General features: G+C 36.9%; 1 protein-coding gene across 3 annotated transcripts in view; it reads right to left on the bottom strand.

Moving 5' to 3' along the window:
* The window catches only part of LOC113512566 (POU domain protein 2-like), a 239,388-nt gene that overhangs the window by 58,662 nt on the left and 162,701 nt on the right, over positions 1-18,025 (bottom strand). For all 3 annotated transcript variants that reach the window (XM_052899165.1, XM_052899163.1, XM_052899164.1), the window contains one exon: positions 13,794-13,853. In XM_052899165.1, coding sequence (XP_052755125.1) covers positions 13,794-13,853 — 60 coding nt within the window. The remainder of the gene's footprint in view (positions 1-13,793; positions 13,854-18,025) is intronic.

Genomic DNA, 18,025 nt, shown 5'->3' on the forward strand with positions numbered 1-18,025 from the left:
TCTTGACAGACTTGGCTGGTTGAAGAAGCAGCCATGACAAATACTAAGCGTGTGATATATTTTAGAATGACAATAAAGAGGCAACAAAAAAAAAACTTACTCTTACACATATACCTTTAGAGCATAATTAGTGTTTATAATTCGTGACATGTTTAAATACTAAAGGTAACATTGTATTACCTTATGGTTGAAGTTCGAAAAATGTTAAAGTTTTTTTCAGTCATGTATGTACCTAGTATTTTTTGTGTGATGCAATAGAAAATATACTGGATCTTCGGCATCAGCTGAGAAATAAGTATACGAATCTTATATCGCCCGAAATTCCGAATACCTTTTTATTTTAATCAAAATTGTTTCATATCTTTTTATGAATTTATAAACACTGTTTATGGGTGCGAAACAAGTCCAAATGATCGTTTTCCAATTGCGGTCGTATTATTGGTAACGTATTGTTGGCGGCCGGCGCGCCGCCATTTGAATGTATTCTAATGGAAGCTGATTACGCTGCAGCCGTTTGATTGCGCCCGGTGCGTTATGATCCGGCTGCCATGTCGGCAGTGTGAACGCCACGAATCTTATTGAGCGGCCCGCAACCTGCACTTACCGGCGCGGCGTATACAACTCATCTCATTTCACTTCGCTCCTATACTCGTAATATTGTGATACCGTTGTGATCGGCCGCTCCTCGCCGCGCGCAGTGTACGCAACTCGTAATAACACTCTGTATAATCCGCACCTAGATACATGACTTCGTTTATTATCGAGGTAACCAATATACTAAACAAGAATCACTAACAATATCGATGGAATCGAATTGAGAAAAAGTAGCTGATACTACAATCATTGCTTGAGTGTAATATAATTTATTTTATGCAAATTATTCCTGTAGCGCCGTGCAAGATGAGTAAGATTATTACTTGGAAAGTACTTTTTTAAATTGGCTAAGATTTGAAGGATCTAGATAATGCAATCTAAAATTGGTTTTCTGTTTTCTAATAATAATAGATACAACTACTTTAAGTAGAAAACTAGTGACATTAATTCTTGAATTCTCTAATTAATAATTAATAAATAAAATAGACAAGACGCTGAAATATAAATCGTTAGAGCTAATGTATTGATAAAGAAAGTCTAATTCACAAGTATTTCTTTATTAATTATTATTTGAGAGAGTGTTTTTGGTTTTGTCAGTATCTGTAATCAGTATAATTATAAAGCTTGTAATAACAAGAAACACTGGCTGTTCAATAGGTTTGTAATGACAGTATTTAAATAATAATACATCGTGAATAGAAGAAAATATCAAAAGAAGATGATTTAATCATCTTCTTTATAATAAGAATATATTATAAATTAGAACTTGTTTTTTTCTATTTTGAAAACATTATAGTGTTAACACTATTTTAAATTAAATTTAATGACACAAAAACGAGTATTAATAATAATTATTAGGATTCGAAATATAAGTTGTAAAGGTCACAAGCGCAGATTGAAAATTCTTAAATCTTATCAAATAATAGAGAAGCAGTTAGTATTGAAGTTTCGAACTAGATTCTATCTGATGGTGGCAACTAAACACGAGCTGTCCAACGAGGGCGACATCAACCCGATGAGGGATTAATGAATGCAAGAGGCCGAGCCGTCGGCGCGGAGTAGCGGGACCCTAACGTCCGCGCAGGTGCCACTAACGGGACCTACAAAGGTCACGCGCCCTCGTTCCGAGGCGCCCTGCTAATGTCATGCACATAATATAAACTGTTTCACTCGCAACCCTGAACCTCCATTAATACATAGAAAGTTTGAGACGCGTGCAAGCTCCGTCCGTCCGCCGCCCGTCCGCTGCGCGCCGTGCGACCGCACATCTTAAAACGTATTACGTGTCGTTTTTCATGTTATCATGTGCACGCATTCAGATGCGTCTGGGAAAATACGCATACGGCTATCTCACTACATATTTTATGTGACTGGCGATCAATAATAAGTATTGCAATTGGATTCATTTTAAATAAAAAAAGTAAATCGAAGCATTTGGCATTCCATTGTTTCTGCTTACAGACAGGTGTGACAGATATGTATGTATGTAATGTAATTCGAAGTATTTTGAGTCAAAGTTTTATATGTAGATTATATAATAAGCGTCACGCTCTATAAAAGACCCTGATCAACATTAATTATCAAAGTAAACATGAAAACAAATCGGTCAGTATCAGATCAATGGGGTTGCATTATTTCATTACTTAATTCTTATAATATCGATTCTAATGCAATCACAATCTTTTCGCCATATTTTTAAATTGTACTGCTACTTTTTTATAGATGTGTCTAACTGTAGCTCGATGCGAAGTCAAAAAAATTGAATTTTCGAGTAGAAAAAAATGAAAGAATACACGAGAATGAACGAAGTAATATAAATAATAGCGTGCAACAAGTAACAACGGTGAAATTCCGTTACAGGCAACAATACGATTTAGTTATGATGTGGGTAATTAGTTAAACAAATATAAATATCGGATGTTTGTTTCGTGGACGCTGCAATGAATAGAGCTTTCTTTTATGACAGTCGTTATGGTCCGGCGCATTGTGCTCGTTGCGTTGTGCAGTCGGACCCGGGCTCCGCCGACACTCGCTCGGGGTTGTGCAATTTTTACTTCTCGAAATTGATGTTTTGTTTGTGTTTTTTTTTTTTGTTTTCGCTGCAGCTATAAACTAGAAAGTCTCGTATTGCCGACTTTTTATTGTACAACGTTTATTTTTTATGACTGCAATCGCTTTCTCCGATACAATACGATCTATAATTGCTTTAAAAGAACTCGCACCCTAAAAAAATGCAAAACAGTAAATAAAATATTTTTACTGAGGGAATCATTATTTGTTGTTAAAAATGGGATTCTGTTGCTTTACAAAACATAACGGCAGATGAACTGTACAATTTTTGAATAATTTGTTTTTTGTTGGTCAAAGTAGTAAATATTAAAAACTCACTATATACAAGTATAGTTTTCGCAAAGAAAAAAAAAGCATAAGGCGAGACATTAGAGAGCACACGTGAAGATGCTAATGCAAGCGATGGAGGGAGAGAAGGGGGTAGAACAAGTGTGGCCGCTCGGCTCGCCGGTCGATCACGCGAGCCCACTATCGTCGATGTAATTAGAGACATCGACTTTTCGCCATAACTTATTCATAAAACTCGTCATTAGTGCACGTTGTGTTCATTTGTAGTTTGCAATTTTGATGAGAAACAAAACAATTGTTATATACATACATAGGCATTTAATCAAACTCATAGCGTCATAGTACACGTGTGCCATAGTACATGTAGCCCTTAACGGTTCTTGGGAAAAATTAGCCTGTGACCGTGCATGGTGCGTTAAAGGTAAAGGCGTGAGCAAAAACAATTTTGTCATCTTGCCTTCCTTTCTTTAACACCCCATTAACGTTTCGCTGACTATTCTTCTCCCCATTAAAGGAGGATACAGTTTACATACAGATATACAGATAGTGATATATGAGCAAGAATATACCACGCAGTTCAAAAGGCTTATATTTACAGGACTTTATATTGAGTTTTTCTTTTCTAGTATTGGTGTTTTATGACTGTTCCTAAGTCGCCCCTTGCGTTATCCTAGAAATGACAGAGAACGGTGACATATTGTATTTTTATTCATCACGTGGATAAATTAATGTTAGGCTACCTCTAATGCGCTGCCATTTCTGAGACAAATTTTATATCTTCCATCTAGCCACGGAGATAATGAGGATACAGTGTGTCTGTCACTACTCCGTTTCATCTGCTGGGCATCGCGAGCTAGAGTTAGATAAACAAAGTACATTGCACTTGTACTAGAGAAGAAAGACTTAAAACCCTATACCAAGTTATCAGATCAGCTGCGTAATAGAAGTCTAACTAAACTAATAGCTCTTTTCGTGGAGAGACTTGCTTTGATTGAGATGTTATTGAACTATTAATATAAGATATTATAACGTCATATTCAGTAATTTCACTAACAAAATAATTAATAGATGAAACAAAGATACACGATGTAGACGACTGAAAACAATTTTTTTCTTAGCTCAAGTTGAAAAATAAACAAGTAACAGCCATTCATTGTAGACCAATGGCTCGCGTCTCTAACGCGTTGGAGACGTTTTCTAACAAGTAGTAAAAATAAAAAAGGTTAATTATATTATTATTAGGTTATCAATATGCGTTACGTACAACTTTTATTGCCGTCGTTTGCGAAAGCGAATAATAAACAATGGAAAACTCACCTGACTCCATGCCGGGGGATAGCTGCAATGAATGGTGCGCCTGGGCATCCTGTCAGTGTGCGAGCTGGTGCCGCCCCACCGCCGCACCGAAGCAAACTAGACCAGTCTACGGTCTAGGGCCGCGATACATTATTCACCCCGCGATTAGCGCAAAAACTAAAATGTCAGACGAATTTAAGGGCGAGGGTGCAGGGCGCGCGAGGGCCAAGGAGCGCGGGGCGGGAGGGGAGTAACGGGACTTCCTAGACGCAGGCAGCTCCCACAGAACTAGATTACTACGCTTGACGGCGCACGGCGCTAACAATGATTGTACAACTAGTTGGTACATAGGAGCGCGCACATGTCGCCGTGTGTACTACCCCCATTGAACACTAACCCCTGATAACTGAAGGAAAACAACGGGACTGCGCACTTTGCTATGCTATAGCTGTTACATTGTCTTGTAACGGATACTTTGATGAGTAATAAAGTTTGTTTTAAAACTACGATCTTCAATCGATACTTGAATGGGAATAGTGTTGGAGGTACCTAAATGCAAACTTTTCTACCGTGAATCAGTTGTGTTTGCGTGACTGTGTTTCGGTTTGAAGGGTGGGATATGGCAATGAATTTACAGGGTACAGAGAAATAACACCCGAGCCCTCAGGAATGGCAACGCATGGGGAGTATCATGGGCGAAACAGAATACTCTGTTATGTCCATGGTACTGCTCATGTTTATAGGCAACGCTTACCACTTTCCATCAGGTGGACCGTCAGCTTGTTTGCCATTCTAAGTTGCATAAAATAGAACTTGATATCCTTTGTGTGGCAGGGATTGAAGTAAAAATACCATGACATTGATTCTGACTCTCCATTCTTTGTCCATATCTGTGGTACTTTACCACACCTTTTAACTTCAGTACATATTAGGCACAGAAAAAATATTATTCTAAATACAAATATGAATTAAAGTCATTATAAGGTAATAAGTCAGAAATAAGTGTAACAGTTCTTTCTTGATAGTCCGTAACATAGTTTCGTAAAACTATCAAAAATACAATTTTTATTTTGGAGTCCAGTGTAATAAATGGTGCCTCAAAATCGACCTTAGTGTATGGAGAGACCTTTAAAATGCGGTGCTCTACCTACTTTGGTAGAGTTTTCAGTCAATGGCTTGCGTAGGATCCATCACCGTTCAAGAGAAACATGACATTATGATACGATAAGGTGTAGCTTTTTTTATAAAGGCTTCAATGCATCCATTGTGAGTTAGATATTATTTTTATTAGCATAAACCACCTTTACAGTAACGAACTATAATGAGCTATTTCTTATTTTCTAAAAATTTTAAAGCAGTCACTGAATATTAAAATTACGAACTCACTTTGATAGCACACACACGCGCGCACACGTGACGGTGTAAAAAGTTTGCGTGTGTGCTGTATGTCGCATATTATGGGAGACAGGACATACCTTGGACCGTATCACCATTCAACAGAGTCCAATATACATGTCTCACTGTCTGACAACAAAGGATTTGCATACGTTCAAATTATTTGCAGCCTCTATTTTTTGCGTGTAAACTTTTTGCCCCGGTATCCGCACATCCAACGCGGAATCTACCTGTTTATAATAGAATTCCAACAAAAACTTGAATTATGAAATGGTACGTTTATAAAAAAAATTGGAACGTGTAACTCGAAAATGGATGATGCTTGGCGGATCCTAGAATTTGCATATTTATTAAAATTTAAATATCTTTATTAAAATAACGTAATTATGTAGTTGTGAATATAAAATTCAACTAATAGATGTGTTAGGCAGTGTTCATCACCTTGTGCTTGCGTCCGAAAATAAACGATTTGATTACATCTATTCAATGATGAGTGATTCATATCAACAAAAAATCACACTAATATTGTAAATGTGAAATGTAAAGGTGTTTGGATATTTGTTACTCAATGTCCTACAAGTGAGCAAAACCGCGGGACACTATATACACCACATAAAGCACGCGGGCAAATGATCAATTTAGCTTATATGTAAAATATAAAAAAATATATATATATGAATTTTAGATGAATTGACGTAAAGTAGAATAAAACTTGTACAATGGAAATGATCTATGCAGGAACTTCAAATCTATTCAACTATGACCGAGTGACAATTTCAAAACTATCAATCTAGCTTTAATAACTAAAAAGTTATTTTAAAACGAGTTTTATAACGCAACTTGTATAATAAAGCGTACTAATGATTGTACGCAAATGAATCCGCGGTGAAGAGGAAAAAAAACGCGTGCTGTCGTGACCTTCGCGTCTAGAACATAATACGTAGGTTTTATAACATAATTAAACTAACTGTACATTTATATTTTGAGACAATTTTACTACAGTATTAAATGAGGAATGATAATATTACTGTGCCGTGTGGTCCCAGCATAGAATGGACCACCTCTTTCATTCCCGTGGGTGTCTTATGAGACGAGTAAGGGAGAGCGAAGGATGGGCAGCAGCGTCCCTCTTAAAACATCACCAAAGCCTAACTGCAGTTGTCAACCTTCCTATCGAGCGTGGCACTACTGGAAACGGTTTGGGCTTGTTCAGCAGTGGATAGTTAACAGCTCATATGGTTTTAGAATATTACTGTATCAAGCCCGAACCATATATCTACCTGATAACTACTTAAAAAAAAAATGTTTTGCACTGTTGTACGTTTTTACACCATTAGTTTTACTTTTGGGGAAACTAAATAATACAAGACATGAACAACTATAGGTCCTATTATTATACTATATTCGATACTTGTATCCGACGGAATTTATTCGTATCCTCATTCATGGCATAATTTATCATCGACTCTACGTGTAAATTGATTAATTTTGGACATATCAAAACATTGTTACCCAAATTCTAATTTGGATCTACATTACCTATGTCATCATCATCATAATTAATCTTAAGTAATGACGCGAGATCATCTAATTACCAGAAAATAGATGATACTTCTTAATAAATTAAAGTGCTGTGCATATTATTGTGATCAGACGGGGCCACGCGCCGCTGTCGTGATGTGTCGAGACCGTTGCTGAATAGCTGCGACTTGCGAACGGTGACGATCCGATGCCACAATGCACCCTCGCATTAATTTTGTCATTAGCATGGGCAGCATTGTGTGCCGCGCAAGATCCTCATACGGTTAGCAATAAATCTCGGAGGGTAAAAAAATATCTTTATTCATGTCTCGCCGGCGCGGCGACAAAAACTAATGGAAATAGAAAGAAATATGCAAGCTAGTGATTGTTCGACCAACGATCGGAGGTGAGTTGGGGAAAAAACGCGGGCAGATGCTTTTGCGCAGGTAGCGGCGATCGCGGCGCGGCGGCATGCAAATGTGTGCGGCGCGGCGCGGCGCAGGCGGACAGTGACGTGCTCATTATTGATCTACGCCTATGATTCTATTGTGCGAAATTTTATTTGAATTCGACTACTCTTCAAGATGCATTATGTAGTAAATAGTATTAGAGGCAATTATAAAACTTCTGATAAATATTTTAAAATTCTTTTTAAATCTGTTTGTAATTTAAACTTGAAACACATGTATGTATATATTATAATGTATTTTTTTTTCTTTATTTTAATATTAAAATGTTTTTTTTTTCCCTTAAATATTGCTACTACTAGAAATCGCAATAATACTGATAGCTCATTTGCTATTATGCTGGTTATCATAGAATAAACTCAGGTAAAAAGAATAAGCTATCACGTCTGTTATACAAGAAACCAGAACAAAGCACGTACTGCTGCTTCAGTTCATGTCTGATTGGAACCAATTTTTGAACACTAGGTATCATATATAATAGCTGTATCGTATCGTGACATTTCGAGTAAGTCGATATTGTTGGTTAAACTTTGAATGCAACTTATATTGATAAAGAAATATTAATTATAATTAATTGTTTATAAACAAACAGAAACTACATATATATTTATTTTACAAATTATTCGTAAAAACTTGATGAATTATATATACCAGAGGAATATTGTAATGATCAAATATCAAATTGCCTAATACAGCGTGTAAAGGTACTTAATTTAATTTTATTTACATACACAGAGTGCGTCCGTGTTATCAAAAGTGCATCCATGCTACCTCTTTAAAACCATTAGTATCATAATAATATAACGGGAAACTTTAAAATGGAATTTTGAGTTTAACCCAAGTCACTTAATTTACACTCGACTAGCTGTTTCCAATACAAAGAGTACCCATTCGATCGGTCGGGCTATCGATAAATGATAATGTCCGATCTCTATCTGCAGTCTGCGGGCATCTCATGAATTCAATTATTATTAAAGTCACCTTCCCATATTTTTCGAACAGATGAATTTGTAAATTTGTAATTATACGAACGAATAAAAGGAATGGAGTCGGCAAAAATATAATCGACTTGCATTCTTTAAGCAGCTTCGAAGTTCTTTGTTTTAGAACAAAATCTATTGTTATATATTTAAATGTGTGTGACTAAAGAAAAAATAAAGGAGTATCTAGTTAAAATTCTAATTGAATCCATATTGAATGGTCACGGTGATCGTTTTACTCACATTTTATAAATATATTATCCGTTGGATTAAATGCATTTTCTCAAAATAAACAGTTTGTTTTATCTCTATATTCACAATTAAGTATATTATAATAGGATGCAATAAATAATTTATCTAAAAAAATATTACAGGCTTTTTCGCATTTAGTGTTATAGCTTGTAGTTTTACATTATATAGGTAGAGCATCAATGTATCAAACTTTTAGTTGGAAACGTTAAATTGGCTGACACTTTCTTTGTAAACCAAAACAAAATGCACTTCTATTGCGTGTTCCGTGTAACTAGATTAAAAATCTCCCTTATTTTTATATTAGAATTGGGACTGATTTTTCTGATATAATATAAATATACAAATGGAAGTGTTAATTATACATTAAAATATATGTGTATTAATTAAAATGGTGGCCACTGTCAATTATTTAAGAACGAAGACATGTGTGTATACTCAGCCATACATAAAGTATTCAGTAAAGATAAGCGTCACTAGGAATCATTACGCACTGTTTATTTTGTTCTTTCAAATATATTTGTAAAAATTTTATATTGTTTTTAATTATTTAATTTAACTTTATATTATAAATTTCTGCCATATACTGAGCATTATGGTAAACTTATTAATGTACATGGATAATAAAAGTGACCCGTTCTTGGGGAAACATTTTGTATGGAGGCACTTTTTTTTATACAATTTACGAGTAGAATGACAAACAAGCTGACGGCTCACCTGATGGAAAGTGGTAACCGTCGCCTATAGACATGAGCAGTACCATGGACATAACAGAGTTTACTGTCTCGCCAATCATACCTCCTATGTGTTGCCATTCCTGAGGACTCAGGTGTTATTCCTCTATACCCTGTAAATTCACTGCCATATTCTACCCTTCAAACCGAAACACAACCATGCAAACACAACTGCTTCACGGTAGAAACATAAATGGGACAGAGGTACCCCAAGCAAACGACTTTTGTACAAAGTCTCCCTCTGGTATCTATCTATATAATCCAAAGTATCGACATTGTAAAAATGCATATTATTATTACTAATAATTAAAGTGATGTTTATAGGCATTATTACTAATTAATAGATTTATGTAAATGGGAAAAAATGAAAGAAGAAAAAACAAGAACAGGTTCATTGCACAAAGTGTATTGAGATTATAAAAAATAATGTCAATAAATTTAGATTTCACCCTGAATACAGCAACCAAATAGAGTACAAATTACATTACACAATGTATGGGCGGTTGACTACTGGTGGTCAATGGAGTCAGTCAGTCACGTCTAGCCGCGAGTTGGTGACCGTCCGTAGCGGTGCGGTGTGCGACTGGCGAATGTCCTAGTGTTTTGAAACGAGCGCGCGTGCGGAACAATTGTCGCGCCACTACACTGCACGGCTGTATTAGGTGATCAACTAATACCATCTCTGAACAAACATGTAATTTATAATTATGTAAAATTATGATAATTTTCACTGTGTGATTCCGATATAGAATAGGCCACCCCTTCCTTTCCCGTGAATGTTGTAAGAGGCGACTTAGGGAGGGAGCAGCGTCCCTCTTAAAACATATCCAAAGTCTAACTGTGGGTGGCAATCCGCCTGTCAAGCGTGGCAACTACTGGCAACCCCCCCCCCCCCCCCCCATAGGGATGGCTTATGTTCATCAGTGGAGAGTTAAAGCCTGATATGATGATAACGATGTTGATAATTTAATTCAAATTGTTGTATAATAACACCGATAATTCCGGATTCGTCTATCGATCAGCACTGAAATATTTTAAGAGAAAATTGTTATGACGAAGAGTTTTTTTTTATCGTCACATTTAATAATTCGTATGGGTTTATAATATTATTCACAATATTTTCCATTGAACACACAAAGACTAGCAAATCTCTACGTCACTGACAGCCAATTAGCATCGGATCTATTCACCAAAATTAACCTTCCTCGTGATCACTGCACTATAAAGAATTTTTGTTTTATGTAATTTATAATGGCAAACAAACTGACGACCCACCTGATGAAAAGTGGTAATCGTCGCCTATAAATGTGAGCAGTACTATAAACATAATAGAGTGTACCGTTTCGCTCATGATACCCCCCATGCGTTGCCATTCCTAAGGACTCAGGTGTTATTCCTCTATACGCTGTAAATTCACGCCATATACAACCCTTCAAACCGAAACACAGCCATACAACTGCTTCACGGTAGAAACCCGAATAGGACAGAGATGCCCAAGCAAACGACTTTTGTACAAAGTCTGGAAAATATTGTTTTCGTTATTGAGTGACGTTCAGTTATTCTAAAATATAAACTGCAGCTTGAATCTAATAAGACCGTATCGAATACGAGTCGTGGCGTAATCGAATCGCGCCAAATAATAAACCGAAGTAATCGTTCAGATTAAAAGCGATCTGGTAAATATGCACGACAATAAGGCGGGCGGCGAGTGACCGACCGCCGCGGTCCGGTGGGTAACATCCGTAATATTTGGGCCACGGGTTTTTTAGTCGGCGATGATTTGAATAAACCGTAGTCAATGGGTTCGTCGTCGATCGGATTATTTATCACGCGCACGCAGGGCTCGGGCACACTGGACCCATTGAAATTTGTACCACAAAAATAATATTTTGACATGTTCACTCCTTTCAGCAATCGTGTTTCCATTAAAAAAAAAAACTACTTTAATTTTGGCAAAAAAATACTAAACAGATTTTAATAAAATTTCTATAGGAACAAACTGTAACTATATCCTTTTAGATGAAAAAAGAATTTTCCAAATCAATTCACAAGTGACGGAAACATGAAAAAAAAAACAACAACAGAATTGAGAACTTTCAAAAATAATTTTGAATTCATTTGATTAGTGTAGAATGAGGCTTTTTTGTAAAGATACGCTTCGCCATGCAACCACAGGTTCACTCCAATTAAGGGAAAGTTAGAAGTTAGAGAGGAGTTAAGGAGTGTGTAAGATAATTATGCAAAACGGAGTAAGATTTTGATGGTTCAATGGATCCAAGAGACAGTTGTAGCGGAGCGATACGATAGTACGTAAAGCGGTGGCGAGCGGTGGTGCGCCGCTGAGTTCCGTGAAACACGCGCGCCACAAAAACCGGCGCGCCCGCAGCGCCTGCGCCGAGCGTCGTCCGTCGCCGCGTTTTTTCCCCGACCGGTCCATTCATCCCATAATTAACGCGAATAAAAAACGGACCTAGACGAAAATTGGAAATGTCTCGGTGTCCACGGTGTGCACGGATGTACAAAAACTCAACTCAGCTGTAAATTTGTATTAATTTAATTATTCGGTTGTTTTGTTTCGGAGTGTGACCGCGGGCGGTGGATGGCGGCCGCTCGCTCCGCCGCGCCTCGCGCGACACGCTGCCCGTCCGATTAATGGTAAAGGAATCGTGCTCCATTTGATGCAGTGTCAACGCCGTTACTGCGCCGACGACCAAATCATTCATGTAATGCCTTTAAACGATTATAATAAATATGGGGGGTATCATAGGTATAATGCATGGGGAGTATCATGGGCGAAACAGTATACTCTGTTATGTCCATGGTACTTGCTCATGGTGTTGATCATATAGGCGACTGTTATCATTTTCCATCAGGTAGGCCGTTTGCCATTCTAAGTTGTATAAAAAAAAATAAGATTTGTACTGATCTAATTATGTTCCCTGTCTATCGTGTAAACTTATAAGGACCTAGCTCGAAAACAAATCAATGTGCACGTGATAAATGTTCATTTCAATGACTAGTATTTGAAATTTTTCCACTAGAATTTACGATATAGGATTGCTTAAGACGGCCTAATCCATCAATGAGTCCTTTTTACAAATTTTGTAATTTAACTTAATTCTTTAATACAAGGTGAAACTATATCCATATTTGTAAGAGACTGTTTTATCTGAAAACATTTTTGTTATAAAAATTAAGGGACGAAAAACAAAATCAATACTAATACAAAATTAACAGCCGGAGTGCCGTTTTAAATCATGTATCGTTGTGAGAATTAAAAAAATAAATAAATATTGTGGCCCGAAAAAAAAACCGACTTCAATTGTGACAGAAGCAGTTATTTTGATCTAAAATCTGAACTACTAAACAAATTTTGATAAAATTTCTACACGACCAATCTGAAAGTATATTCTTATAGATAAAAAAATAATTTCCCAATTTGATTTAGAACTAATGGAATTATGAGGTATAAATAAATATTAAAAAATTATATAACAAAATATAACTTCCTTCCTTTTGAAGCCGGTTGAAAAGTTCACCATCACTAATAAATCATTTATTAAAAAGAATTAGGGAGGGACACTTTGTACAAAAGTCGTTTGCTTGGGCATCTCTGTTCTATTCGTGTTTCTACCATGAAGCAGTTGTGTTTGCATGGCTGTGTTTCGGTATGAAGGGTGGGCATATGGCAGTGAATTTACAGGGTACAGAGGAATAACACCTGAGTCGTCAGGAATGGAAGCGCATGGGGGGTATCATGGGTAAAACAGTATATTGTTATGCTCATTTCTATAGGCGACGGTTGCCACTTTCCATTTGTTTGCCATTTTAAGTTGCATAAAAAAAATTAATACTAAAATGATATAAACTTCTCCTTATATGATAAGTAAGCGAATTTGAAAACAGAATCGGGTCTATTGTGAATTCCCACACAAAATTATCAGTTAGACGTGTTGCAAATGTTAATCATATGGGGTGTTATTATAAATCACCCTGAGTGGTTATTTTTGACGTGAATATCGCGTGAATGGAACATGGCGGTCGATAGAGAGCGCGCATCGCACGACAGTCGGCCGGCCGGTCGCCGCCCGCGCGCTGACACACAAAAACATAATTAGATAATTCGGGTATTCCACTCGCGTCTTCCGTAATATTCAAATGAGGCGTCCCGCAATCGATTATAGGTCGTATGTACTCACCGTTAAGGTCGAGCACCATCTGCGTGTTGAAGAAGCTGCTGACGTCACCGCGGCCGGACACTGCAACAACAATATTATAATGTAATTAGAGATAAGAGTTAATTACAAGACGGCGGAATGTTTCGGCGTATCGTTAAAATCACGTTGGGCCGCGTCCCGCCGTCGTGCTGCATTGCTCAACAATAGGTCCTACAGAGCTGTGCGATAATCAAACAAATTAATATATCTACAATAACATAGTACCTACAATCGATATATGCTATTTATTTATATGTAATCTATATTATTAATACTAATAAGTAATATTTTGTCTGTAATCACATTTAAAGAAAATAAATAACAACCGTATGAAGGAAATGACAATAAAAAAAAATATAGATAGGATTAACGTTAAATGGTTTACGATAACAATGAGATCATCGAAAGCTGAAGTAAAACAATGAAACAGAATATAAAAAACAAATACTAAGTTGTAATCACATTATGTAAGAATAACTATAAATGATTTTTGATATCCAACAAAAAAATTTTAAGTTTTCCACTTTCCTACATAGTCGTTTGTGAGGCACTCACTGACTGCGTTCGGTAAAATAAACGTATCTTAAGATTTTCATTATTTTCTTTATGAAACATAATGAAAATAGTGAAAATTACAAATAAAATGCACGTATGATTTTTTTTATGTGTGAAAATGATATGGTAATCCCGCCTGCGCTAACGGGATACGCTGGCGGAGCACCAGTGAAGGGTGATAGATGAGAATGAAAACAGGCCAGTTAGCCCATCATGATGAATTCAAACTATGATAGTTTCCAGGTGGAAACGCGAGGAGGTCGACCTGGTTGGGTATATTGCTAGCAATGGGATTCTCAGTCTCCATTACTAACAATCCCTTTCCCCCCTGCACATATGATTGCGTACAATTAACTGAACTGACATTTCAAGTGGACATGTTTTAGATGCAGTTGCAGTCCATCAAATAATTGTCCCCGAAGTATAAAACTGTATGTGGCTACAACTATTTCTAAATTATTCATCATCGTCATCATTTCAGCCATTACCCGTCCACTGCTGGACATAATCCTCCCCATAGACTGCCATAAAGAACGGTCCTGAGCCACCTGCATCCACTGACGCCCTGCAATGCATATCAGGTCGTCACTCCGTCAAGTGAGGGGGTAGGGTCGTCCAACACTGCGTTTACCCGTACGCGGTCGTCACTCAAGAGCCTTTTTTCCCTATCGGTTGTCGGTTCTTCGAGCTATGTGGCCAGCCCATTGACACTTCAGCTTGCAAATTATTACGTACACCCTTATTTCTTGTAAATAAATCAATACTATTCATGTATTGACACTAGAGAGCGACACCGTTACGCGAATAAGAGAAAAAATAACTTTATTTTTACATATAGGAAAATATGTATATGGTATATATCGGCCGTTTGGTCCCGGCATAGAATAGGCCACCCCTTCCTTTTTTGTGGATGTAGTAAGAGCCGATTATGTGAGGGCGAGGAATGGGCAACAGTGTAAAACATCTCTAAAGTCTACTGCGGCTGCCTATCCGCCTGCCAAGCATGACAACTACTGGCAAAACCTCCCAAGGGGGAGGCTTATGTTCAGCAGTGGACAGTTAAAGGCTGATATGGTGATGAGAAGTATGTATGATTTGTATTAAAGATGTGAAATTTAAACAGATTCAGAATGATAAACATAATAATAATATAACAAAAAAATATATATCGTTTCCATTCATGTTAACTAAAAAAGAATTTGATGTATGTAATCAGCTCTCCCATCAATTACCCGCACGACCGCATTCATTTCCCAACTTCTGAATGAAGGTCGTTGAGTTATGGCCTCTGTTCGCGAAACTTCACAACAATAGAACACGTGGGCTCCTTATGAAGACATTCAATCAGTATAGCCAATGGCCACTACGTCCGCACGTGGACTGTTGACATGTAGGACCGCCAAAACCGATCTTACGACGCTCACAGCTGTCAACATTGTTTCGTTAACTCGGCTCGTTCGAAAATCGGTCCGAAACAATTATTGTAAATATTTTTTATTTTCGCGGTCCGGTGTCCGCGTAGTGGGCGGAATGACCTTCGGAAGCTGTGGTCACTCGGTACCTGTCATTTTCTCTACAAACTATCGCCGTGTCCCACATGCGAGGTGAGGTTTTGAGAACATCCGATGTGTGTACTTGGTCCTCGACCTTTGATTGCGCTACTCACATGAAATTTACGTAGCTACTTCTATATCAACAGACATTTATTAATCCATGTCAATATTTGTTCCAAATTAGCAATTCATTAGTACTCAATTAACTAATTGGATTAAAATTTCCAAATTCAAATTTAAATATTCTTTTTTCTAATACACTTGTTTACAAACTCTTTTAAATCGTCATCTTTTCAAGGTACAGAGGAATAACACCTGAGTCCTCAGGAATAGCAACGCATGGGGGGTATCATGGGCGAAACGGTACACTCTGTTATGTCTACGGTACTGCTCAAGTCTATAAGCGACAGTTACCACTTTCTATCAGATGGGCCGCCAACTTGTTTGCCATTCTAAGTTGTATAAATAAATAAAAAAAATTACAAAAATAGTTAAATAAAGGTAAACATATAAATAAGTAAGATATAATCTTTGGAGATATTCCTAGCATAAAATAATATTATGAATATTCCAGCGTTACCTAAATGTGACTAGGCAAATGTATGTACGAATACGTCATTTGTTCTGTATTGGAACACATCCAAACCGACGGAGCGAGTAGAAGAATAAATATGTTAACGTAACTAGTTTAATTAACAAGCGTATCTATATGCATAGGATTAGTACGTAACATCGTTTACCGGCTCAGGCTGCCACATATTTTATGGCGCACGATGTTGCTAGTCGTCAAAAACCAATTTGGGAATTCTTCAACACAAAGAATGTCAGACCTAGAACGGTCTAGTGAAGTAATGTAGTATATTTATTATCGAGTTAAGATAACAAGTTAGATAGGTAATAAGGTTAAATATTTATACAACATAGTTTGGTATAGAGGAGATTCTAAATCTTCACTACATAGTATAAAACAAAGTCACGTCTCGTCTGTCTGTCCATATTTATATTTAGTTCTTTAAAACTACGCCACAGATTTTGATGCGGTATTTTTAGTAAATAGAGTGATTCAAGAGGAAGGTTTATATGTATAATACACGCATAATATAATAGAGAAACGTTGATAATTTTAGGGGTTTCCAACATGATGTGAAGTGATGTAATGTGCACCCGTGCGAAGCCGGGGCCGGTCGCTAGTTATATATAAAAATTCCCTGTCACGTTTGTACGGTATGAACTCCTAAATTACTAAACCTATTTTAATGAGATTTTGTACAATTGTGTGCGGTTCAAATTGAGAGATTATCTTATCTAAATTTATAGTCTCATTATATTGTTATTGCAAATTATTTGTTTATTTGTGAGTTGTATAAATATCTAACTGCGGCGGTGTGAGGTAGCCACAGCAGCGTCTAACCGGCTCTGCTAGTACGACTATATTTTTTACTCAATTTCCAAGTTTCTCTGACACACCACAGTATAAGTATATACAGTATAATGCCATCAATATGAAAAACTTGGGGAAAAGATTTGATTTTTAAAATATATCGATTACATTTGTACATAAGTTACGTGATATATCATTTAATTTCGATTTTAATTATTCTACTAATTGCTGATTGATTGGTTTGCAATTGATATACATGTTGTTTAATTTATTTACTATACAGTAACAAAACAATTATTCCCTCGTGTATTATTCAGCGAATACAAAAAAGTCAAAACAACATCTGGCAACTAACTCGCTAAGGTATTTTTCATTCCATTACTGTCAGGTGTTGACCTGACATGTTACAATCACTTGATATCAATCGCCTCAGCCAGGCATGCATATTATGAATCATTCATAAGAATTGATGACATATCGCACGATTTGTATGGAGGGTTCAAACATTTTTTCCCATATGCCGCTCCATTTTCCTTGATTTCATGAATACAGGATTTCGTTTTTTTTACTATACAGGGGGAAATGAACACGCATGAGTGAGCTACTTGATGGTAAGACTACCGCCGCCCATGAGCACTCGCAACACCGGAGAAATTTACACATGCGTTGCCGGACTTTTTAGATTTTACTATCGTGTCTGTTCAGAAACACTGCTGTTGGGGGTT

This window comes from Galleria mellonella, unplaced genomic scaffold, assembly GCF_026898425.1.
Source record: "Galleria mellonella isolate WM207_F2 unplaced genomic scaffold, CSIRO_AGI_GalMel_v1 utg56, whole genome shotgun sequence".
NCBI classification, from domain to species: Eukaryota; Metazoa; Arthropoda; class Insecta; order Lepidoptera; family Pyralidae; genus Galleria; species Galleria mellonella.